The sequence below is a fragment of the Pezoporus flaviventris genome, unplaced genomic scaffold (assembly GCF_033815535.1).
Source record: "Pezoporus flaviventris isolate CSIRO_AGI_PZ_B2104156 unplaced genomic scaffold, CSIRO_AGI_Pfla_v1 ptg000398l, whole genome shotgun sequence".
Taxonomy (NCBI): Eukaryota; Metazoa; Chordata; class Aves; order Psittaciformes; family Psittacidae; genus Pezoporus; species Pezoporus flaviventris.
This window is the reverse complement of record NW_026892945.1, coordinates 120,225-138,784: the sequence shown is the minus strand read 5'-3', so window position 1 is coordinate 138,784 and position 18,560 is coordinate 120,225. Positions and strand designations below refer to the sequence as shown.

Genomic DNA, 18,560 nt, shown 5'->3' with positions numbered 1-18,560 from the left:
TGTATGTGGGTGTGCACATGTTTGTGTGTGTACATGTATGTGTGTGCACATGTATGTGTGTGTGCACATGTATGTGTGTGTGCACATGCATGTGAGTGTGCACGTGTGTGTACATGTATATGTGTGCACATGTATGTATGTGTGTGCATGTATGTGTGTGTGCATGTGTGTGTGTGCACATGTGTGTGCGTGTACATGTATTTGTGTGCATATGTATGTGTGTGCACATGTATGTGTGTGTGCACATGCATGTGTGTGTACATGTGTGTGTGCACATGTGTGTGCGTGTACATGTATGTGTGTGCGCATATGTATGTGTGCACATGTGCGTGTGTGCACATGTATGTGTGTGCACATGTATGTGTGTGTGCACATGTATGTGTGTGTGTGCACATGTGTATGTGTGTGTGCACATGTATGTGTGTGTGCACATGTATGTGTGTGCACATGTATGTGTGTGTGCACATGTGTATATGTGTGTGCACATGCATGTGTGTATGTGCACATGTGTGTGTATGCACATGTATGTGTGTGCACATGTATGTGTGTGCACATGTATGTGTGTGTGCACATGTATGTGTGTGCACATGTGTGTGTGTGCACATGTATGTATGTGTGTGCACATGTATGTGTGTGCACATGTATGTATGTGTGTGCACATGTATGTGTGTGCACATGTATGTGTGTGCACATGTATGTATGTGTGTGCACATGTATGTATGTGTGTGCACATGTATGTGTGTGCACATGTGTGTGTGCACATGTGTGTGTGTGCACATGTATGTGTGTGCACTTGTGTGTGTGTGCACATGTATGTGTGTGTGTGCACATGTATGTGTGTGCACATGTGTGTGTGCACATGTGTGTGTGTGCACATGTATGTGTGTGCACTTGTGTGTGTGTGCACATGTATGTGTGTGTGTGCACATGTATGTGTGTGCACATGTGTGTGTGCACATGTGTGTGTGTGCACATGTATGTGTGTGCACTTGTGTGTGTGCACATGTATGTATGTGTGTGCACATGTATGTGTGTGTGTGCACATGTATGTGTGTGTGTGCACATGTGTGTGTGTATGCACACGTGTGTGCGGGTGTAGCGCGGGCCCTGCGCGGGGGCCCAGGCTGGGGGGCCGTGGCAGGAGCAGCGGGTGGTCGAAGGGGGGGTGTCGCACTAGTGACGTCACGCCGCGTCACGTCAGAGGCTGTGAGGCTGCGCCGGGTGCCGTGGGGCGGGTGCAGGGTCCTGGTGCCTGCGCGTTCCCATCTTGGGGGTGCCCCCCACATCTCCCCCGTGCATCCTGGCCCCCAGCACGGCCCCACTCTGCCCCCTCCCCCCCGTGCCTGCTGGAAAGCAGCGAACAGCCCCGGACACCCCATCAAAGGTGCAGGGATGCTGGGGGGGTCAGCACCGCGCCCCCCCCGGCCCAGAGCCCTCCCCTTCCCCGCTGCAGTTTCCCCTCCTGCCACCCCTGCGTGGAGGTGCCTGGGGGGGACGTGTTGCACCCCAGGGATGGGTTTATGGGGCCAGGAAGTGAATGGGGGCCCTGTGGGGACACCACAAGGCACCCTTTGGGTGTGGGGTGGGAGCAAGGGGATGTGCCGAAAAATGGGGGGACACGGGAGGGGAACAGGGTGGGGGAACTGTGGGTACAGGGATAGAATGGGGGTGGAAGTAGTTACAAACATGGGGGGCATATAGGGACAGGACGGGGGGATATGGGGACAGATTGGGGGGATGTGGGTACAAACACGGGGCGAGACAGGGATAGGAGGGGGGGACATGTGGACAAAATGATGAGGATATGGGGGAGATGCGGGTACAAAAGTGAGTAGAGAGGTGCGACTGAGGGGCCACAGGGACCAGCCTGGGGGCCACAGGGACAAAACTGGCAGGGTGCAAGGGCAGACAGGCATGGTGGGGGACAGAGATAGGGGGACTTGGGGACAGACCTGCGGGGAAGACATGAGGACAGAGATGGGGAGACATGGGGAGGACTTGGGAACAGAGATGGGAGAACGTGGGGACAGAGCAGGGGGGGGACGTGGGGACAGAGCTGGGGGTGTCAGCACCGGATGAGCAGGGCTGCTGGGGGTGTGGGGACGCGCCACGGGGCGGGCACCCCATTGCGGGAGCGGGAGGGGCCCGCAGGGCATGCGGAGACGAGGGGGGTGTTGCGGGGGGGGGTCCCCGTGCCCGCGCCGAGGCGGCGGCGGTGAGGAAGAGGAAGAGCGGGCGCCGCTAAGACCCAGCGGGCTCTGCGGGCAGCGGGGCGGGCGGATCGCAGGCAGCGGCTCCATCACCAGCACAGAGAAAGGGGAAGAGGAGGCGGAGAAGGGAGGGAGGAAGGAAGCAGGGCCGGGCCCCCCCTCCCCGGAATGGACATGGCCTGACCGGGCCCCGCAGCCCCCCGCGGCCCGGTGCAGGTTTGCGGGCGGCGCCTGCCCCCCCCTCTCCCCGGGCCGCATCCCCCTCCCCATGGCGCTGTAACCGGCGAGGGGCCGCGGCGAGCGGCGGCGGTGCTGGTGCCGGTGGCGCCGGCGGTGCCGGTGGCAGCGGTGGTTCCGGTGGTGCCGCGGCGGGCGATGTGCGGCACAGCCCCGGTGCCGGCATGCTGAGGACAGAGGCAGGCGGCGGGGGGTCCCCGTCCGGGGCAGCGCCGGGCGGCGGGGGTCTCCGGAGCGCATCCCCGCACCGGAATGCCTACGAGGCCACCATCCAGGCCGTGGCGCCCACAAAGGAGGCCGATGGTGAAGATGGCAAGAAAAGCCGGGGTAAGAAGTATGGCTCCAACGTTCATCGCATCAAGAACATGTTCCTGCAGATGGGGACAGCGCCTGGCCCCGAGGGCGCCTGCGACCTGGCCAAGGCCAAGGAGAAGCCGGTCTGTCTGTCCTTGCCCCGGGCTGGCAGCCTCAGCGAGAGCATGGACCAGGGCAACCTCCTCAAGCTGGGCACCAGCGTCTCCGAGAGGGTCAGCCGCTTCGACTCCAAACCCGACAAACCCTTCTCCAAGCTGCAGGAGACCCGCAAGATCTTTGAGAGGAGCCCGCAGGAGAAAGCTACCACCACCAAGCTCTTGCTACGTAAGGAACGAGCTGGTTTCCAGGACCGTAAGCTGGACGTGGTGGTGCGGTTCAATGGCAGCACCGAGTCCCTGGACAAGCTGGACACCGAAGCCGTCTCGCCCACCGTCAGCCAGCTCAGTGCTGTCTTTGAGAAGGCCGACCTCCGGAACAACCTGCACAAGGCGCAGGGGCGAGTGGTTGGACCACTCGGCGCCAAGGTGATGGGCAAGCGGCCCCGGGTCTTTCCGCCGGGCGCCGAGGCTGCTCGGGTGGGTGATGGCCACGCTGCCCAGCCCCGCACCCGGCTGCAGGAGGAGGAGAAGGCAGTGGGGAAGAGTGCCCGGCCAGTGGAGAAGGAGCTGCCCACCCCGCGGGTGCAGGAGGTCTGCAAGATCAAGCCGGTGGAGGTGGAGGAGAGCGGTGAGGCCGAGGAGGAGGAGGCACCAATGGTGCTGGAGCCGGTGCCCGTGCCCCAGCTGGCCAAGGGGTCCGAGGACCTGGCGCCCACCCCATCCCGGCTGGACAGGGGCTCCGGTGTGGCCGTGGGTGAGGAGGGTGTCAAGGGAGAGCAGGCGGATGAAGGCGATGTCTACGAGGAGGCCAAGAAGGAGGACTTCTCCGAGGCGGACCTGGTGGACATAAGTGCCTACAGCGGGCTCGGGGAGGACTCGGGGGGCAGCGGGCTGGAGGAGGAGGAGGAGGCCGAAGGGCTCTATGAGCCCGAGTCGGGTTGTGTGGAGATCCCAGGGCTGTCTGAGGAAGAGGAGCCTGTCCCCAACCGCAAGATCCAGTTCAGCACGGCCCCCATCCAGGTGAGACCGCCTGGAGATGAGGGGGGCAGCAGCTGGGGATAAGGGGGTACCCCATGGTCAGGGTACCCCAGGGTGAGGGGCACCCAAGGATAAGGAGCACCCAAGGTTGGGGGTACCTTAGGATGAGGGTACTCCAGACTGGGATGTATGACCCCCATCCCTTTGAGGGAGGTGATGCTGGGGATAGGGAGGTGTGGGGATGTCTGTGTGCCCCAGCCCCCTGCCATGGGGCACAGCATCCTACTTGGTGCTGGGGGAAGGAAGGTCACCACCCAGGCCTGGCTAACCGGCCACCTAACCAAGAGCCCTGGTGTGACCTGAGGACCCCCAGCCAGCCATAGAGGGGCCACCCTGGGGCTGGTGTGACAGGGGTGGGGGCGGCCCTGGGCCCCCTGGGGTGGTCGATGCAGAGCACCCAGAGCCAGCCCACTGCTATGTCCAAGCCCCACCACGTGTTTTGGGTGGGATGCCTGATGTGTCTGGGTGCGGGTGCTGGCTCCTCTGCTGTTGGTCCCCAGTGGTCCCTTGGTGCTGGGGTTCCCCCCATACTGGGGGTCCCAGGGATGGGGCAAGGGGTTGGGGGTTCTTTTCCCCACCATAGGCCCAGCCAGCACCCAGCAGCGTTCCGGGAAGTGGAGGAAGGGGAAGTGGCAGCACGGCCGGGTGGGACGCAGCATTTCCCGTCCCCCCCATCCTTCCCTAGCTTGGTTTGGTCGCTCCATCAGGGATGCTCCCCCAGCAGCAGGGCTGTTGGGGAGGGGGGGAGAAGAGGCTGTGCCGCTATTTGGGATGTTCTCTCCTGCTGGAATCCCCCCAGGCCGGAGGAGCTGCGGTCGCTTTGTGCTGGAGCTGGGTTATTTTTAGAGCCCGGCCTATATTCTGGCTCTGAGTCAGAGCGGGTGGGTGGCCCCACTGGGGACAGGGGGACAGGGACCACCATGCCCAGGGCAGGACGCAGTGGTGTCCATGTGCTGTGTGGTTGCACACTGTGGGGCGGGGGGGTAATTGTTCCTGTGGGAACCAGCCAGGCAGGCCTTGAGAAGATGCCCCCTGCCATGGATGGGCAGACAGGGTTTTTGGGGTGCTCTGCTCTCCCCAGCACAGCCTTTAACCTCTTGCTTTTACCCATCTCGGACCCCAGGGTGATGGTGGGTGTCCCATGTGTACTGATGGGGAGGAGACCCGCATGTCTGAGCTCCCGAGTGCATGGGTGATGCTGAGCCACCCAAACAGGAGGGGTCGGAGCCAGGAGCACTGGCTCCCCGCAGCACCAGCATGGGATGGGGGCAGTCACCACCAGCCTCTTCCCCTGGGCATTTGCTGGCTCTGGCTGCTTCTCCCTTGGAACCCACTCCAGGCCCCTGGTGCATCCCAAGATCCCCAGGACCTGGTGACAAGGGTGGGGGCACTTCAGGGTGAGCCCTGCAGCACCATGTGTAGAGAGGGGGGATAGAGGCATGTCCCATGGCACCCCTGGGTGCCACCTGGGTGGGTCCTACCCACCGGTGGGTCTCAGTACCTTTGTCCCTTGACACTTATTCCTAATGCCCTTGTTTCAAGCCTTTAGTCTGTGATGTGATCCCTAATCTGTTCCCCCCTCCGGGGACATCTGCCAGGCTCAGCTCCAGGAGAGGGGTGCTGGCACCTCCTGGGGTGCAGGGATATGGCATCCCACTGCCTCTGGCTCCTGGTGGCACGTCTGACCTCAGCCAGGAGCACCCCAGTGCCCAGCATGAGGGCACCCAGCGTGGGATGAACCAGGGCCTGCCCCAAGCCCCATGTGAGCTGCCAGGTGGAGACCCAGGGGATGAGGCAACCCCCAGCTTAGGGTGGGTTTCACCTCTTCGGGCAGGATGGTAGGTTTGGGTTTCTGGGCTCCGGGCTTGCATGGAGGTGCCCAGGAAGGCTGAGGGGCAGGGAAGACATGAAGCTGCCCCAAAGGGTCCTTCCCTGTCCCATGGGGCAGTTGGAGCCATGAGAAGGTGGGGACAGGTGAGGGGAGAAGAGGGCAACAGGCCCAGTGTGCCTGCCCCAAACTGTGTGACTGAGAGCAGCCAGTCCTTGCACAACCCGTCCATCCATCCATCCATCCATCCATCCATCCATCCATCCCTCTCTCCATCTGTCCATCCCTCCCTCCCTCCCTCCCTTCCTCCCTCCATCCATCCATCCATTTATCCATCCATCCATTTATCCATCCATCCATTTATCCATCCATCCCATCCATCCATCCATCCATCCATCCATCCATCCATCCATCCCTCCCTCTCTCCATCTGTCCCTCCCTCCCTCCCTCCATCCGTTTATCCATCCATCCATCCATCCATCCATCCATCCATCCATCCATCCATCCATCCATCCCTCTCTCCATCTGTCCCTCCCTCCCTCCCTCCCTCCCTCCCTCCCTCCCTCCATTTATCCATCCATTTATCCATCCATTTATCCATCCATCCATCCATCCATCCATCCATCCATCCATCCATCCATCCACCCGTCCGTCCGTCCATCCATCCATCCATCCGTCCATCCGTCAATGCACCCATCCCTCTGTCCATCCGTCCATCCATAAATCCATCCATCCATCCATCCATCCATCCATCCATCCATCCATCCACCCATCCCTCTGTCTGTCCATCCATCTCTCCATCCATCCATCCCTCCGTCCATCCATCCATCCATCCATCCATCCATCCATCCATCCATCCATCCATCCATCCATCTATCCCTCTCTCCATCTGTCCCTCCCTCCCTCCCTCCCTCCCTCCATCCATCCATTTATCCATTTATCCATCCATCCATCCATTTATCCATTTATCCATCCATCCATCCATCCATCCATCCATCCATCCCTCTCTCCATCCGTCCATCCCTCCCTCCCTCCATCCATTTATCCATCCATCCATCCATCCATCCATCCATCCATCCATCCATCCATCCCTCTCTCCATCTGTCCCTCCCTCCCTCCCTCCATCCATCCATTTATCCATCCATCCATCCATCCATCCATCCATCCATCCATCCATCCATCCACCATCCCTCTGTCCATCCATCCATCCGTACACCATCCCTCTGTCCATCCATCCATCCATACACCATCCCTCTGTCCATCCATCCATCCATCCATCCATCCATCCATCCATCCATCCCTCCGTCTGTCCATCCATCTCTCCATCCCTCCATCTGTCCATCCATCCATCTATCCATCCATCCACCCATCCCTCCCTCCATCCATCCATCCATCCATCCATCCATCCATCCATCCATCCATCCATCCATCCCTCCGTCTGTCCATCCATCTCTCCATCCCTCCATCTGTCCATCCATCCATCTATCCATCCATCCACCCATCCCTCCATCTGTCCATCCATCCATCCATCCATCCATCCATCCATGCACCCATCCCTCCATCTGTCCATCCATGCACGCATCCCTCCATCTGTCCATCCATCCATGCATGCACCCATCCCTCCATCCATCCATCCATCCATCCATCCATCCATCCATCCATCCATCCATCCCCCCTAACTCCCCGACATGACTTGGGGAGGGGAGGGATTCTCCAGTGTCTCATAGGCTCAGTAACGTCCCCATACCCCTGTCCTGGGCTCCCCTGCCCCAGGATGCCCTCTTGGCCATGAGTAGATGGCTGCCGTGTTGTCCCATCCCATTCTGCCGCCTCACTGAACAGCTCCGTGCACCCCTCAGGTCTTCAGCACTTACTCCAATGAAGACTACGACCGCCGCAATGAAGATGTTGACCCCATGGCTGCATCAGCTGAGTATGAGCTGGAGAAGAGGGTGGAGCGACTTGACCTCTTCCCTGTGGAGCTGGAGAAAGGTGGGTCCTCATCCCATCCTGCGCCCCAGGGCCCTGCGGCAGCTTGGGGATGGGCTGGGGGTGGCTCCATTGGCGCTGGGTGGCCGATGCCACCCTGCCAGGACACGGCTCTGTCTCTGCAGACTCAGAAGGGCTGGGGATCAGCATCATCGGCATGGGCGCAGGGGCCGACATGGGCCTGGAGAAGCTGGGCATCTTCGTCAAGACGGTGACGGAGGGGGGGGCTGCCCACCGGGACGGCAGGTAAAGGGCTCCCCAGCCCAAAGCCACCCCAGGTCCCTATGGGCTTGGGTGGTGGTGGAGGAGCTGGTGTGGGAGCAGGCAGAGGTGGCCAAGGGTTGGGCCTGCTGTGACAATCTCCGTGTCCCCAGGATTCAGGTAAACGATCTCATCGTGGAGGTGGATGGCACCAGCCTGGTTGGGGTGACGCAGAGCTTCGCTGCCTCTGTCCTCAGGAACACCAAGGGCCGTGTCCGGTAGGGCCTGGGACTGGGGACCTGGGAGGGGGGGGCAGGAAACCCCCACAGCCCATGCTGGGCCCCCTGCAGCACCCTGCCCCATAGCCTGTACCCAGAGCACCTCAAACCCCAGGCTGGGTTGTTGCCCTGCCCCAAAATAACCTCCATCCCCTCCAGTCCCATGCCTACTACCTGCCCTGTGCCACCCTAGTGCCCTCCAAAATCTTCTCACATCAGTCTAGGATCTCCCCCAGGCCCCAACTCATCCACCCATAGCATCTCCACAAGGAGCACTGACTGTCCCTCAGGGACATTCCAGGCTGCGCCACTGGCATGTCCCCCACTACAGACCCCCATGGTGGCAGCCCCCCACCCTCACTGAACCCTCCATCCCCACTGAGCCCCCCATCTCCATTGAGCCCCACATTCTGCGCAGGTTCCTCATCGGACGGGAGAAGCCGGGGGAGCAGAGCGAGGTGGCGCAGCTGATCCAGCAGACGCTGGAGCAGGAGCGATGGCAGAGGGAGATGATTGAGCAGCGCTACACCCAGTACACTGAGGATGACGAGGAGGTGAGGGGGACAGCACCCACCCAGGGGGGCACGGACCTGGTTCCCCACCCGGTGCCTCAGTTTCCCAGGCTGAGGGTGCCAGGCTGGGGACCACCACCATGAGCAAACACTGGCCCATGCCTTCCGCAGACGGGTGAGTACGCAACGGATGAGGAGGAGGAGATGAGCCCCATGTTCCCCAGCGGCGAGATGGCCATTGAGGTGTTCGAGCTGGCTGAGAATGAGGACACGCTCTCGCCTGTGGAGATGGACCCCGAAAAGCTGGTGCACAAGTTCAAGGAGGTGCAGAGGAGCTGCAGTGTGCCGGGGGGTGCTGGGGGGTACAGGGGTACCAGGGGGTGCCAGGGGGTGCTGGGGGTGCCCAGGGGTACAGAGGTACCAGGGGGTGCTGGAGCTACCGGGGGATGCTGGGAGTGCCAGGGGTACAGGGGTACCAGGGGGTGCTGTTGGTACTGGGGGATGCTGGGAGTGCCAGGGGTACAGGGGTACCAGGGGCTGCTGGGGGTGCCGGGGCATTGTGCCCACTGTGGGGACGTGTGAAGGGCCGGTTCCTTTCGCAGCTCCAGATCAAACACGCCGTCACTGAGGCTGAGATCCAGCAGCTGAAGAGGAAGGTGAGTGGGTGCCCTGGCTCTCCTTGGGCAGGAAGGACCCCCCCTCATTCTGCTCTGACCCCGCTCCTCCATCTCTATCTCCCCCATCCACTCCTAGCTCCCCCACATCTACCCCCAGACCCCTCACCATGCTGTGCCTATTCCTGGCCATGCCATGCTGTGCTGTGCCGTGCCATGCTGTGTCATGTCATGTCATGTCATGTCACATGTCACATTTTAGACCTCATATCATCCTTCCAGTATCTGAAGGGGATCTGCAAAGATGCTGGAGAGGGGGATGCTTCATCAGGGACTGTAGTGATAGGGCAAGGGATGATGGGTTCAGACTGAAACAGGGGATATTTAGGTTGGATATAAGAAAGTTCTTCCCTGTGAGGGTGCTGAAGCACTGGCACAGGGTGCCCAGAGAAGCTGTGACTGCCCTATCCCTGGCAGTGTTCAAGCCCAGTTGGATGGGGCTTGGAGCAAGCTGCTCTAGTGGAGGGTGTCTCTGCTCATGGCAGGGTTTGGAACTGGATGAGCTTTATGGTTCCTTCCAACCCAAACCATTCTATGATTCTATGATTCTGTCGTGTCATGCCTGCTCCTCGCCTGTGTTGTACCATGCCATGGTGTGCGGTGTCATGCCCATTCCCTGGCTCTGCCGTGCTGTTCCATGCCACGTCATGCCTGTCCCTGGCTGTGCCATGTCCTGACCCTGCTGTCCTCAGCTGCAGAGCCTGGAGCAGGAGAAGGCACGCTGGAGGGCCGAGAAGGCCCAGCTGGAGCAGAGTGTGGAGGAGAACAAGGAGCGGATGGAGAAGCTGGAGGGGTACTGGATGGAAGCACAGAACCTCTGCCAGGCCGTGGACGAGCACCTCAAGGAGACTCAGGCACAGTACCAGACCCTGGAGCGCAAGTACAGCAAGGCCAAGAGGCTCATCAAGGAGTACCAGCAAAAGTGAGGGCAGCGTCAGGCTCTGGGCACCCATTTGTCTCCCTGGGCACCCCTCCATCCCCATGGGCATGATCCATCCTGAGAGCACACATCCATCCCCATGGGCACTGAGATCCCTGTGGCACCATCCCCTTCCCGGGTACCCCTTGCCCCTGGGCAGACCATTGTGTATGAGCCATCCCATGGGCATGGATCATGCTGTTGGCACGGACCCACCTGTGGGGCGCTGACCCCTTCATGGGCACCCATTGTCCTTGGGCATAGACCATCTGTTGGGCATGAAACTTTTGCCAGGGCACCAGCTTCTTCCTGGACATCCCCTGCCCCCTGGGCAGGGACCTCCCCCTCTGGCCAGAAACCCATCTATGTGGCACCAAATCCCTCCTGGGTACCCTTCAACCCCCCCCGAGCGGGGACGTTCCCTTGGGCAGGGGCCTTCCCCTTGATGTGGAAGCATCTCTTGGGCACCAACTCCTTCCCGCTCCCTCCAAACCCTGCCCCAGCTCCATGGGGTGTCCCCAGTGCTGGGAGGGGATGGGGGGACACATGCACCCACACACTGGTCCTGCAGGGAGATCGAGTTCCTCAAGAAGGAGACGGCGCAGCGGCGGGTGCTGGAGGAGTCAGAGCTGGCGCACAAGGAGGAGATGGAGAAACTGCAGGAGAAGGTGGGCACCGGGCGCCGGGACGCGGGCTGCCCCTGAGCCCTGCCGCCGTCACGCCGCTCCCGCCACGGCCCATGGCTTCCCATGGCTTCCCATGGCTTCCCGTCGCCGCTGGATCCCAGGATGGGTTGCAGCAGATCTGCTCGGGCGCCGGCTCGCGCCAAGCTGCTGGATCCCGCCGCCGGGTGGTAGCGGAGCTGCGTGAGGCGCTGGCTCCCCTCCGGACTGAGCTCCGGCCGCGGGATCCCAACGCCGGATCGCAGTGGATCTGCTTTGGGCACCGGGATCCCACCGGATTTGTGCTCTGGATCACAGTGGATCTGCTCAGGCGCTGGCGCACGCCTGATCCTCCTCCTGGCACTGGATCCCACACTGGATTGCAGTGGATCTGCTGAGGGTTTGGGTCTCAGTGGATCCTGCCTCAGGGTCTGACATCCCATAATGGATCAAAAGGGATTTTCTTGGCACTGGATCCCAGGCTGCTTGCGTGGGATCCTGCAGTGGTTTCCTGTTGATGGGCATGAGGCATGGGGCCACACTGGATCATCTGTTGCGAGCTGGATCCCATGCTGGTCATGCTGGATCCCACAACAGATTGCCCTGGATTCCGTGCCAGCTGCTCCCCTGCAGCAGGCAGGGATCACTGGATCCCCCGGGATCCTGCAGCGCTGCCGTGGGTTGCGGTGGGGGGCTCATGGGCACCAGGGTGCAGAGGAGCACGGGGAGGTCCCCCGGTTCCCACCAGAGCCCCCACATGTACCCCCCTCCTGTCACCTCCAAAATGTCCCCCTGACACCCTCCAGAGACTCACCCCTTGCTGCCTGCAGCCCCCATGGCCCAGCCCTGTGTCCCCTATCCCTGTCCCCCACTACCCCAACCCTTGTCCCTGTGCCCCTATCCTGGTGCCCCCATCCCTGTGTCTCCCGCCACCCCAGCACCCTCATGTTTTGCCCCCTTTGACCTGCCCTTCCCATCCCTGTATCCCCATCCTTATGTCCTCTCACCTTGTGCCCCACAGCCCTGTTCCCCCCACTACATGTTCGCATCCCTGTCCCTGTGTCCCCGTGTCCCCTGTCCCTGTGTATTCCCGTTTGTCCCCGTGTCCCCTGTCCCTGTGTGCCCCTCCCGTGCTCCCCCCCCCCCAGCTGAGACCTGTCCCTTTGCTGTTTTTCAGATCTCCGAACTGGAGGCCAAGCTGCAGACTTTGAAAAATTCCAACCCGACTTAAGTCACCCTCAAACCGCAGTGATACTGGGGGGGTCCCTCCCCCCCCAAGGCCTGTCCCTCCCCCCAGCCCCAAAACCTCTTCCCCACCCGGGAGGAGGTGAGACCCTGCCAAAGCCTCCTGGTGCCCCTACCTCCCCCTGGGGGCACAGACATGGGGGGGGGGGGGGCAAGCTGCACCTCGGGGGGGGGGGGGGAAGGGAAATTGGGGGGGGCACACCCCACCTTAGTGTCTGTGTCCAGTGTGAGTCTCGTGGTAACGTGATGGACCAATTGGGGGGGGGAACGGCCCCCCCTCCGGCGCCCCCCCTCCCCTCGACGTGACGCCCCTCCCCCTCCCCCCCGACGCAGAGCTGGCACCTGGTTGGACACTGGTGGGGGGGTGGAAGAAATGCGTCCCCCCCCAAATGTGAGCTATATTGGAGAGCAAAGGGGGGCTATGCTGGAAGCCCCCCATCCCCAGCTCCTCTTGAGACTCACCTGAAGCACTTGGGGGGAGCGGTTGCCTTTGGGTCCCTCTCGTGTCCTCGATCCCGGCCCCACAGTGGGATGCCCCCCCCATGTTTGGGTGCAGAGGGGGGGCTTCAAGTGCCCCCCCCCCCCCTCCCCCGACAGGAGGGACCCTCTCAGCCTTTGCCAACCCCTGCAGTGGGCATGGGGGGGGCCCAAACTCCCACTTGTAGGGGGGCATGGCTGGGGGGGCTGCCCCCCAGCACCCGCTTCCCCCCCCCCAAGCCCAGGGCTTTCGCCTTCCTTGGGCGGGGGGGGCCACACACACGGGGGTCCCCCTCCAGGGTGGGGGCGATGCTCTCACCCCCCCAACTGTAAATACCCCCCTGTCCCCCAATAAATCACAGTATTTCTCGGGGCTGGGATGCCCTCACCACCGGTCACCTCCAGCCGGGTCGGGGGATCCCGGACCCTCGGCCCAGCGGGGGGGAACTCCTTTATTTTTTATTTCTATTTTGACCCCCTCCCTGTTGTCCTCCCCCCCCCCCAAGTCTCCGACAGTAACTGGATGTGGGGGTAACTGGGAGCCAGAGCTGGTTATACTGGGAAGGGGAGGAGGGAGGCACGCGGGGGGTGAGGGGGGGTCCCACTGGATTGGAGCCGCTTGGGGGGGGGGGGGGGGGGGGGGAAGTATTTAAGGAGGGAGAAGAGCCCCGGAGGGGTGCTGGGTTATTTAAGCTCACAGTGTACCGTGTATATACTATATATATATATCTGTACAATGGAGGCACTGGCCCTCGTTTGGTACGGCCCCGGGCACCGGTCTGCGGGTACTTGGAGCACTGGGGAGGATGGGGGGCACTGCGGGGAATGGGAAGAACTCGAAGACCGCAGGGGGAGCTGGGGAGACTGGGCAAGTGAAGGGATTGGGGGGGCCTGGGGGCTGGGAGCGCTGGGAACACCGGAAAGGATGTGGGACACTGGGAAGGACTGGGTGCATGGGGAGCACTGGGAGGGGTGGGGAGAGCACGGTAAAAACTGGGAGGTCACTGGGAAGATCTGGGAGACCGCTGGAAGGACCGGCAGTACGGGGAAGGACGGGTTGAGTGGGAGCAGTGGGGGGGTCTGGGAACAATGGGAAGGATGAGGGTGACTCGGGGCGCTGGGGGCACTGGGAAGCATGGGGGGCACTGAGCGGACTGGGAAGGACTGGAGGGGCTGCGGACATTGGCAGTGACGGCGCGCCCCGCCCGCTCCCCCGTGCCGAGCTCAGGGCACCCGCCGGCGCTGTCCGTTCAGTACCGCCGGGCAGGGCCGCGAGCAGAGCCCATCCCGGCCCCTTCGGCGATCCTGCTCCAGGCGGAGGAGGGGATCAGGACGCCCAAGGAGAGCAAATGAATAGGAGGCGGGGGGGCAGAACACGGATGCGCAAAGACCGGGATGGGCCATCCACCAGGGAGCGGCAGGGCACAGCCCCAGCCCCAGCTCGTCCGCCCTAAATTCCCTCCTTCCTTCGCGAGCGTCCTGGAGCACAGTGAGTACAGCACGAACGTCCGGCCCTGCTCCCACAGCCGAAGAGCCAGGAGGGAAAGCTGGTGCTGGGCCTATCCTGCGCACGGTGAGCTCCGCAGCGGTGCCACCATCGCTCTCGCTCCTCGCTTTCCCACCTAAAACCCAATTCCGTGCAACCTCTCTGGCGCCCTCTCCCGGCCATTCTGCAGCACAGCGGCAAGGCAAGAGTGCCCGGTCCCTGCTCCCGCAGCCAAAGGGCCAGCACAGGACAGTAAAGCTGCTGCTGAGCCTTGCCTGCACTCGATGAGCTTCGCAACGGTGCCAGTGAACGCTGCCATACAGGACATGCTGGAACTTCAATGTGAACCGCAGACCAGGGCAGCCAAGTGGGATGGCACAATTGATACCGGCAATGCATTGTCTCAATCCCGGCTGGCAGCATGAATCAGAAGCTGGATCCAGCAGTGCCAGCATCCAGCTGGTGGCAGTCCCTGGACCCAGCCCTGCCCAGGCCTGGGGGACCCTTCACTCTCCACTCTGCAGTGGCTGCCCGAGGCACACCTCTGCTGGCTCCAGCACAGAGCTCCTCTCCTGGGGAGCTCCCACGTCCTCCCAGGCCACCCTGGGACAGCTGTGGGGTCTCTCTGCCCCCCTGCCTCATCTGCCATGGCCCTCAGTGGGGAACGGGGGCACTTGCTGGATCTGCTGCTGCACACCTGAAGGGAAATGGACTGGGAGCTGTGACTCATTGTGCTTCACAGGGGAATGGTTCAGAGAAGTCATCCTTGTGGGGATAACTGAAAGGGCCTTATTAATGACCAATGGTAATTAATCAGGGACTGAATTAAAATCAAATGGGAATGCAATAGTGATTTAGCAATAACTGAATTTTAATTCAACTGTGAATTCCCAATGATTTGAAGATGATGTAAATGATAATTTAGATGATGACTTAGACAATGAGTTTGCCTTCCAGTATCTGATTGATTTTTACAAGAAAGGTGGAGGCAAATTCTTTACAAAGGCATGTAGTGATCAGACAACTGGGAACGGCTTTAAGTTGACAGAGGGGGGTGAATGAGGTGAGACCTTAGGAGGAAGTTCTTCCCTGTGAGGGTGGTGAGACACTGTCACAGGTTGCTCAGAATGATAGCCGTCTGGCAGCGGGTGTATTGCTGATTCAAGGCATGCAGAGAGGCAGCTCTCCCTGGATTTACCAGAGATTTAATACAGATTTGATAAGAAGGAGGGAAATTCTATTTAGTGAGGGTCAGGACTGAGTAAATGCTCCCTGCTCTTGGCAAGATTGGAGTAAAAAAAAAAAACCAATAAAACCCCAGTTTGCCATATTTGGGTGGGATTTGGGCTGCTTTGACCCCTAAAGCACCTCCAGTGCATCCTCAACACCCACAGAGCATCCCAGGGATACCCCTAGAGAATCCCAGAGAATGCCTGGAGCACCTCCAGAGCATCCCATGGACCCAACCATCACAGTGAACATGGGGACATGGGGACCACAGGGGTGGCTGATTCTGGAACTCCCTGTGTTCACGTGTGTAAGGCCATGGAACCCCATGGAACCTATCACCAGAGTCACTGGTAGATGACAGCTGCCCCATGTAACACAAGCTACCAGTGGAGGAGGCAACAGCAGCTCCTCTGGTGGTTCCTGTCCTGGTGTCTTGGTGCCAGCGATGCCTGTGGACACAGGAGCATGGAACGAGATGGGTGGCAATGGTGATCTTGGGGTACTTTAGGAGTTGCCAAGAACACCTCAAGTGACTTCCCCAGAATGGCTGCTTTGGACTTGGTGTGCGAGTTGTTCTGGCTGAGCCGGCAGCAGAGCGCTGTGGCTGCCTTAAATCCTGAGATCTCCCCTCACTTCTTGTGGGGAGAACAAGGGCGTGCGGGGATGGGACAAGGGGAAACGGCTTTAACCTGACAGAGAGGGGAGACTGAGATGAGATCTCAGGAAGAAGCTCTTCCCTGTGAGGTTGGTGGGACACTGGGAAAGGGTGCCCAGAGAAGCTGTGGCTGCCCCATCCCTGGCAGTGTTCAAGGCCAGGTTGGACACAGGGGCTTGGAGCAAGCTGCTCTAGTGGAAGGTGTCCCTGCCCGTGGCAGGGGTTGGAGCTGGAGGAGCTTTAAGGTTCCTCCTAACCCAAACCATTCCATGCTTCTGTGCCATCCTCAACACCCAATCTGTGGCAGTGTCTATAATTTAACAACTGTGGACATGCAGTATCAGTTCGCTCCTTCTCACAGCCTTTTTCCCTGACCAGAGGGGTTGAGGACGGCCCCTACTTGGGTCCCCATACCCTTGGGTAGGGCACATTCTGGAGGGTAGATTTTGTCTAGTTAAGCCCACCAGCACTTTTGGATCACTGACTAATGTTGCACTTGGGCATTTTGGGCATCTCCCCACTGCCCAAGTCCTGCCAGCCCATCTGTGCTAAGCACTTACAATCAACTGAGGGAAGCGGAGTAATGAGGACATACATAATAAACTTAAAATGCTCAGTAATACTAAGACCATAAATGAAAGAATCACAGAGTATCTCCCTACCAAGCACAAGTGCATGTGTTCCTGTCTTTCACACTGCTATCTCCTATGCTCGTCAAGATGCCTTCCTGAGCTTAGGTGGTTTACTTTTAATGCTTATTTCTATTGAAGGTGGTTTGCATCCTACTAACCCTTAAAGCTGTCAGAATGTAATTAGAGAAACCCAAGCTGGATCAACCTATTTTTAATTAAGTCACCTGTTAGAAACATGCATGCCAGGAGGTAAACTGCTCTTTTGTTAGATTTATTCTCAAATACCTGTACGCAGATGCTGGTTTGGGGCTGCAGCTGTGGAGCTATTGGTGACTCATGTCCAGTGCAAGTGGGTGTATTCACTGGCAGCAGATGCTGACGTTCAAGACATGGTGCCATCTGAAGAAAAAGCCACATCACATCATGCCATTAAGTTTATCAAGAGGTTTTCAGTATTTCCCCGGTTACAGTCTGCAGCAGCAAAGTCACTAGAAACATAGCAGCTGATAGCCACAGCTGCTGGCACGGATCCTTACATAGCTAAGGCTATTGAGAAAATAGGAAGACAACTGAAAGAATGACTTTACTGACAACTAAAACTAGGCCAGAAAGGTACTAAGTCAGTTTACAGTAAAACTAAAAGCTGCTGTCAACTGTGGGAGTCAAAATCCTCCCAATTATGAACCTAATCTAAAGAGGTGGTGAATATTCTTAGTCATCACTTGAAGCTACAACATTGCCCCAGACAACACATCTTTCTGATGATACAGAGGAAAAATTACACCACTGACTTGTTAGATCAGGTTATTATATCTTGGGAAGAGTTGAGACAAGACAGTTACAGACATGGCTGTAAAAACTCAGAGCTCTTACATATATGTCCACATCTGCCACCATTCAAAGTTTCAGGCATGAAGGATCTTTTACAGCTATGACACAAGCAGTAGTTACTAACTGCACTACTTAGCACTGAAACAAGATGCATATGCAGGTCCTGAAGATGCGGTGGTTGTTATTGCAGCATGAAGAGGAACCTGAATTTGGTGATGTTTCCTGACGCTGCGTCCCTGCTCCCGACCCGTTCCCCCCGGCTCCATCTCGACCTTTCCCACTCACTCCCTGCCACAGCCCCGCTCCTGCCCGGCTCCATCTCGCCCTCCCCTCCGTGGCACCGCCTCTGACATCACCCCCCCCCCGCGCCGCCCGCTGTCTTGGCGAGGGGAAGCCGGAGCCGAAGGTTCCTGCCCAGAAACACCAAGGGCTGGAGCTCACCCGCGTCTGCCCCGGGAGCAGGGTCAGGCCCCACAGCTCTGCTCCTGCCAGCGCTGCCGAGCCCTGCACTCACTCGATGGTGCCATCGGAGCGCCCCACACAGCGCAGCACGGGCTGGGCCGTTGCTCTGGCTCCGGCAGAGGCACAACTGCCTCGGGAAGCTGCCAGCGAACAACGAGAGCTGAGAAGCGGCTGCAGAAGGGCTCTGCTGTGGGGCTGAAAGCCAAGGGTGCTGCAGGGGAAAGGAGAGCCTCAGCCCTTGGGCTTCCTTCGGGGGAGGTGGAGCCACACTTAGCATGATTCTTAAAGCCAGCTCACATCTGGCCTGAGGCGGGGGGTTTGTTTTTGTTTTTTTTTTCCTAATACACGTATTTCTGGATGTATTTCAGAGCGGAACCTGGATTTTAGCGTGCTGGGAATAAATCCCTGGAAAGCTTGCCGATTCTTGCTGCACAGTTGCCCTGGGTTCAGCTGTAACAGTTCTTTTTCTCCTTCTTAGCCACCAACTTAAAATGAGTTCAGATTTTTTTGTAAAGGATGCACAAAAGCTTTGTTTATTTCTTCATTGTCTTACATTTTGGTGTCTGGGATTTTGTTGGTTT

The 18,560-nt window shown here is 59.4% G+C and overlaps 1 protein-coding gene across 1 annotated transcript; it reads left to right on the top strand.

The window, feature by feature from the left end:
* Nucleotides 1-2,144: 2,144 nt before the first annotated feature.
* PPP1R9B (protein phosphatase 1 regulatory subunit 9B) lies at nucleotides 2,145-12,347 on the top strand. Its single transcript, XM_061443513.1, has 10 exons — nucleotides 2,145-3,880; nucleotides 7,586-7,718; nucleotides 7,841-7,961; nucleotides 8,090-8,194; nucleotides 8,613-8,748; nucleotides 8,878-9,030; nucleotides 9,309-9,362; nucleotides 10,073-10,302; nucleotides 10,871-10,967; nucleotides 12,139-12,347. Exons 1-10 carry the CDS (start codon nucleotides 2,612-2,614, stop codon nucleotides 12,190-12,192), a joined length of 2,352 nt encoding a protein of 783 aa, XP_061299497.1. The 5' UTR covers nucleotides 2,145-2,611; the 3' UTR covers nucleotides 12,193-12,347.
* Nucleotides 12,348-18,560: the final 6,213 nt, after the last annotated feature.

Coding starts and splice junctions, on each gene's coding strand:
- PPP1R9B (XM_061443513.1), top strand. CDS start 2,612: ATGCTGAGGACAGAGGCAGGCGGCGGGGGGTCCCCGTCCGGGGCAGCG. Junction 8,749..8,877: donor ACACTGAGGATGACGAGGAG/GTGAGGGGGACA, acceptor TGCCTTCCGCAG/ACGGGTGAGTACGCAACGGA. Junction 10,303..10,870: donor ATCAAGGAGTACCAGCAAAA/GTGAGGGCAGCG, acceptor CTGGTCCTGCAG/GGAGATCGAGTTCCTCAAGA.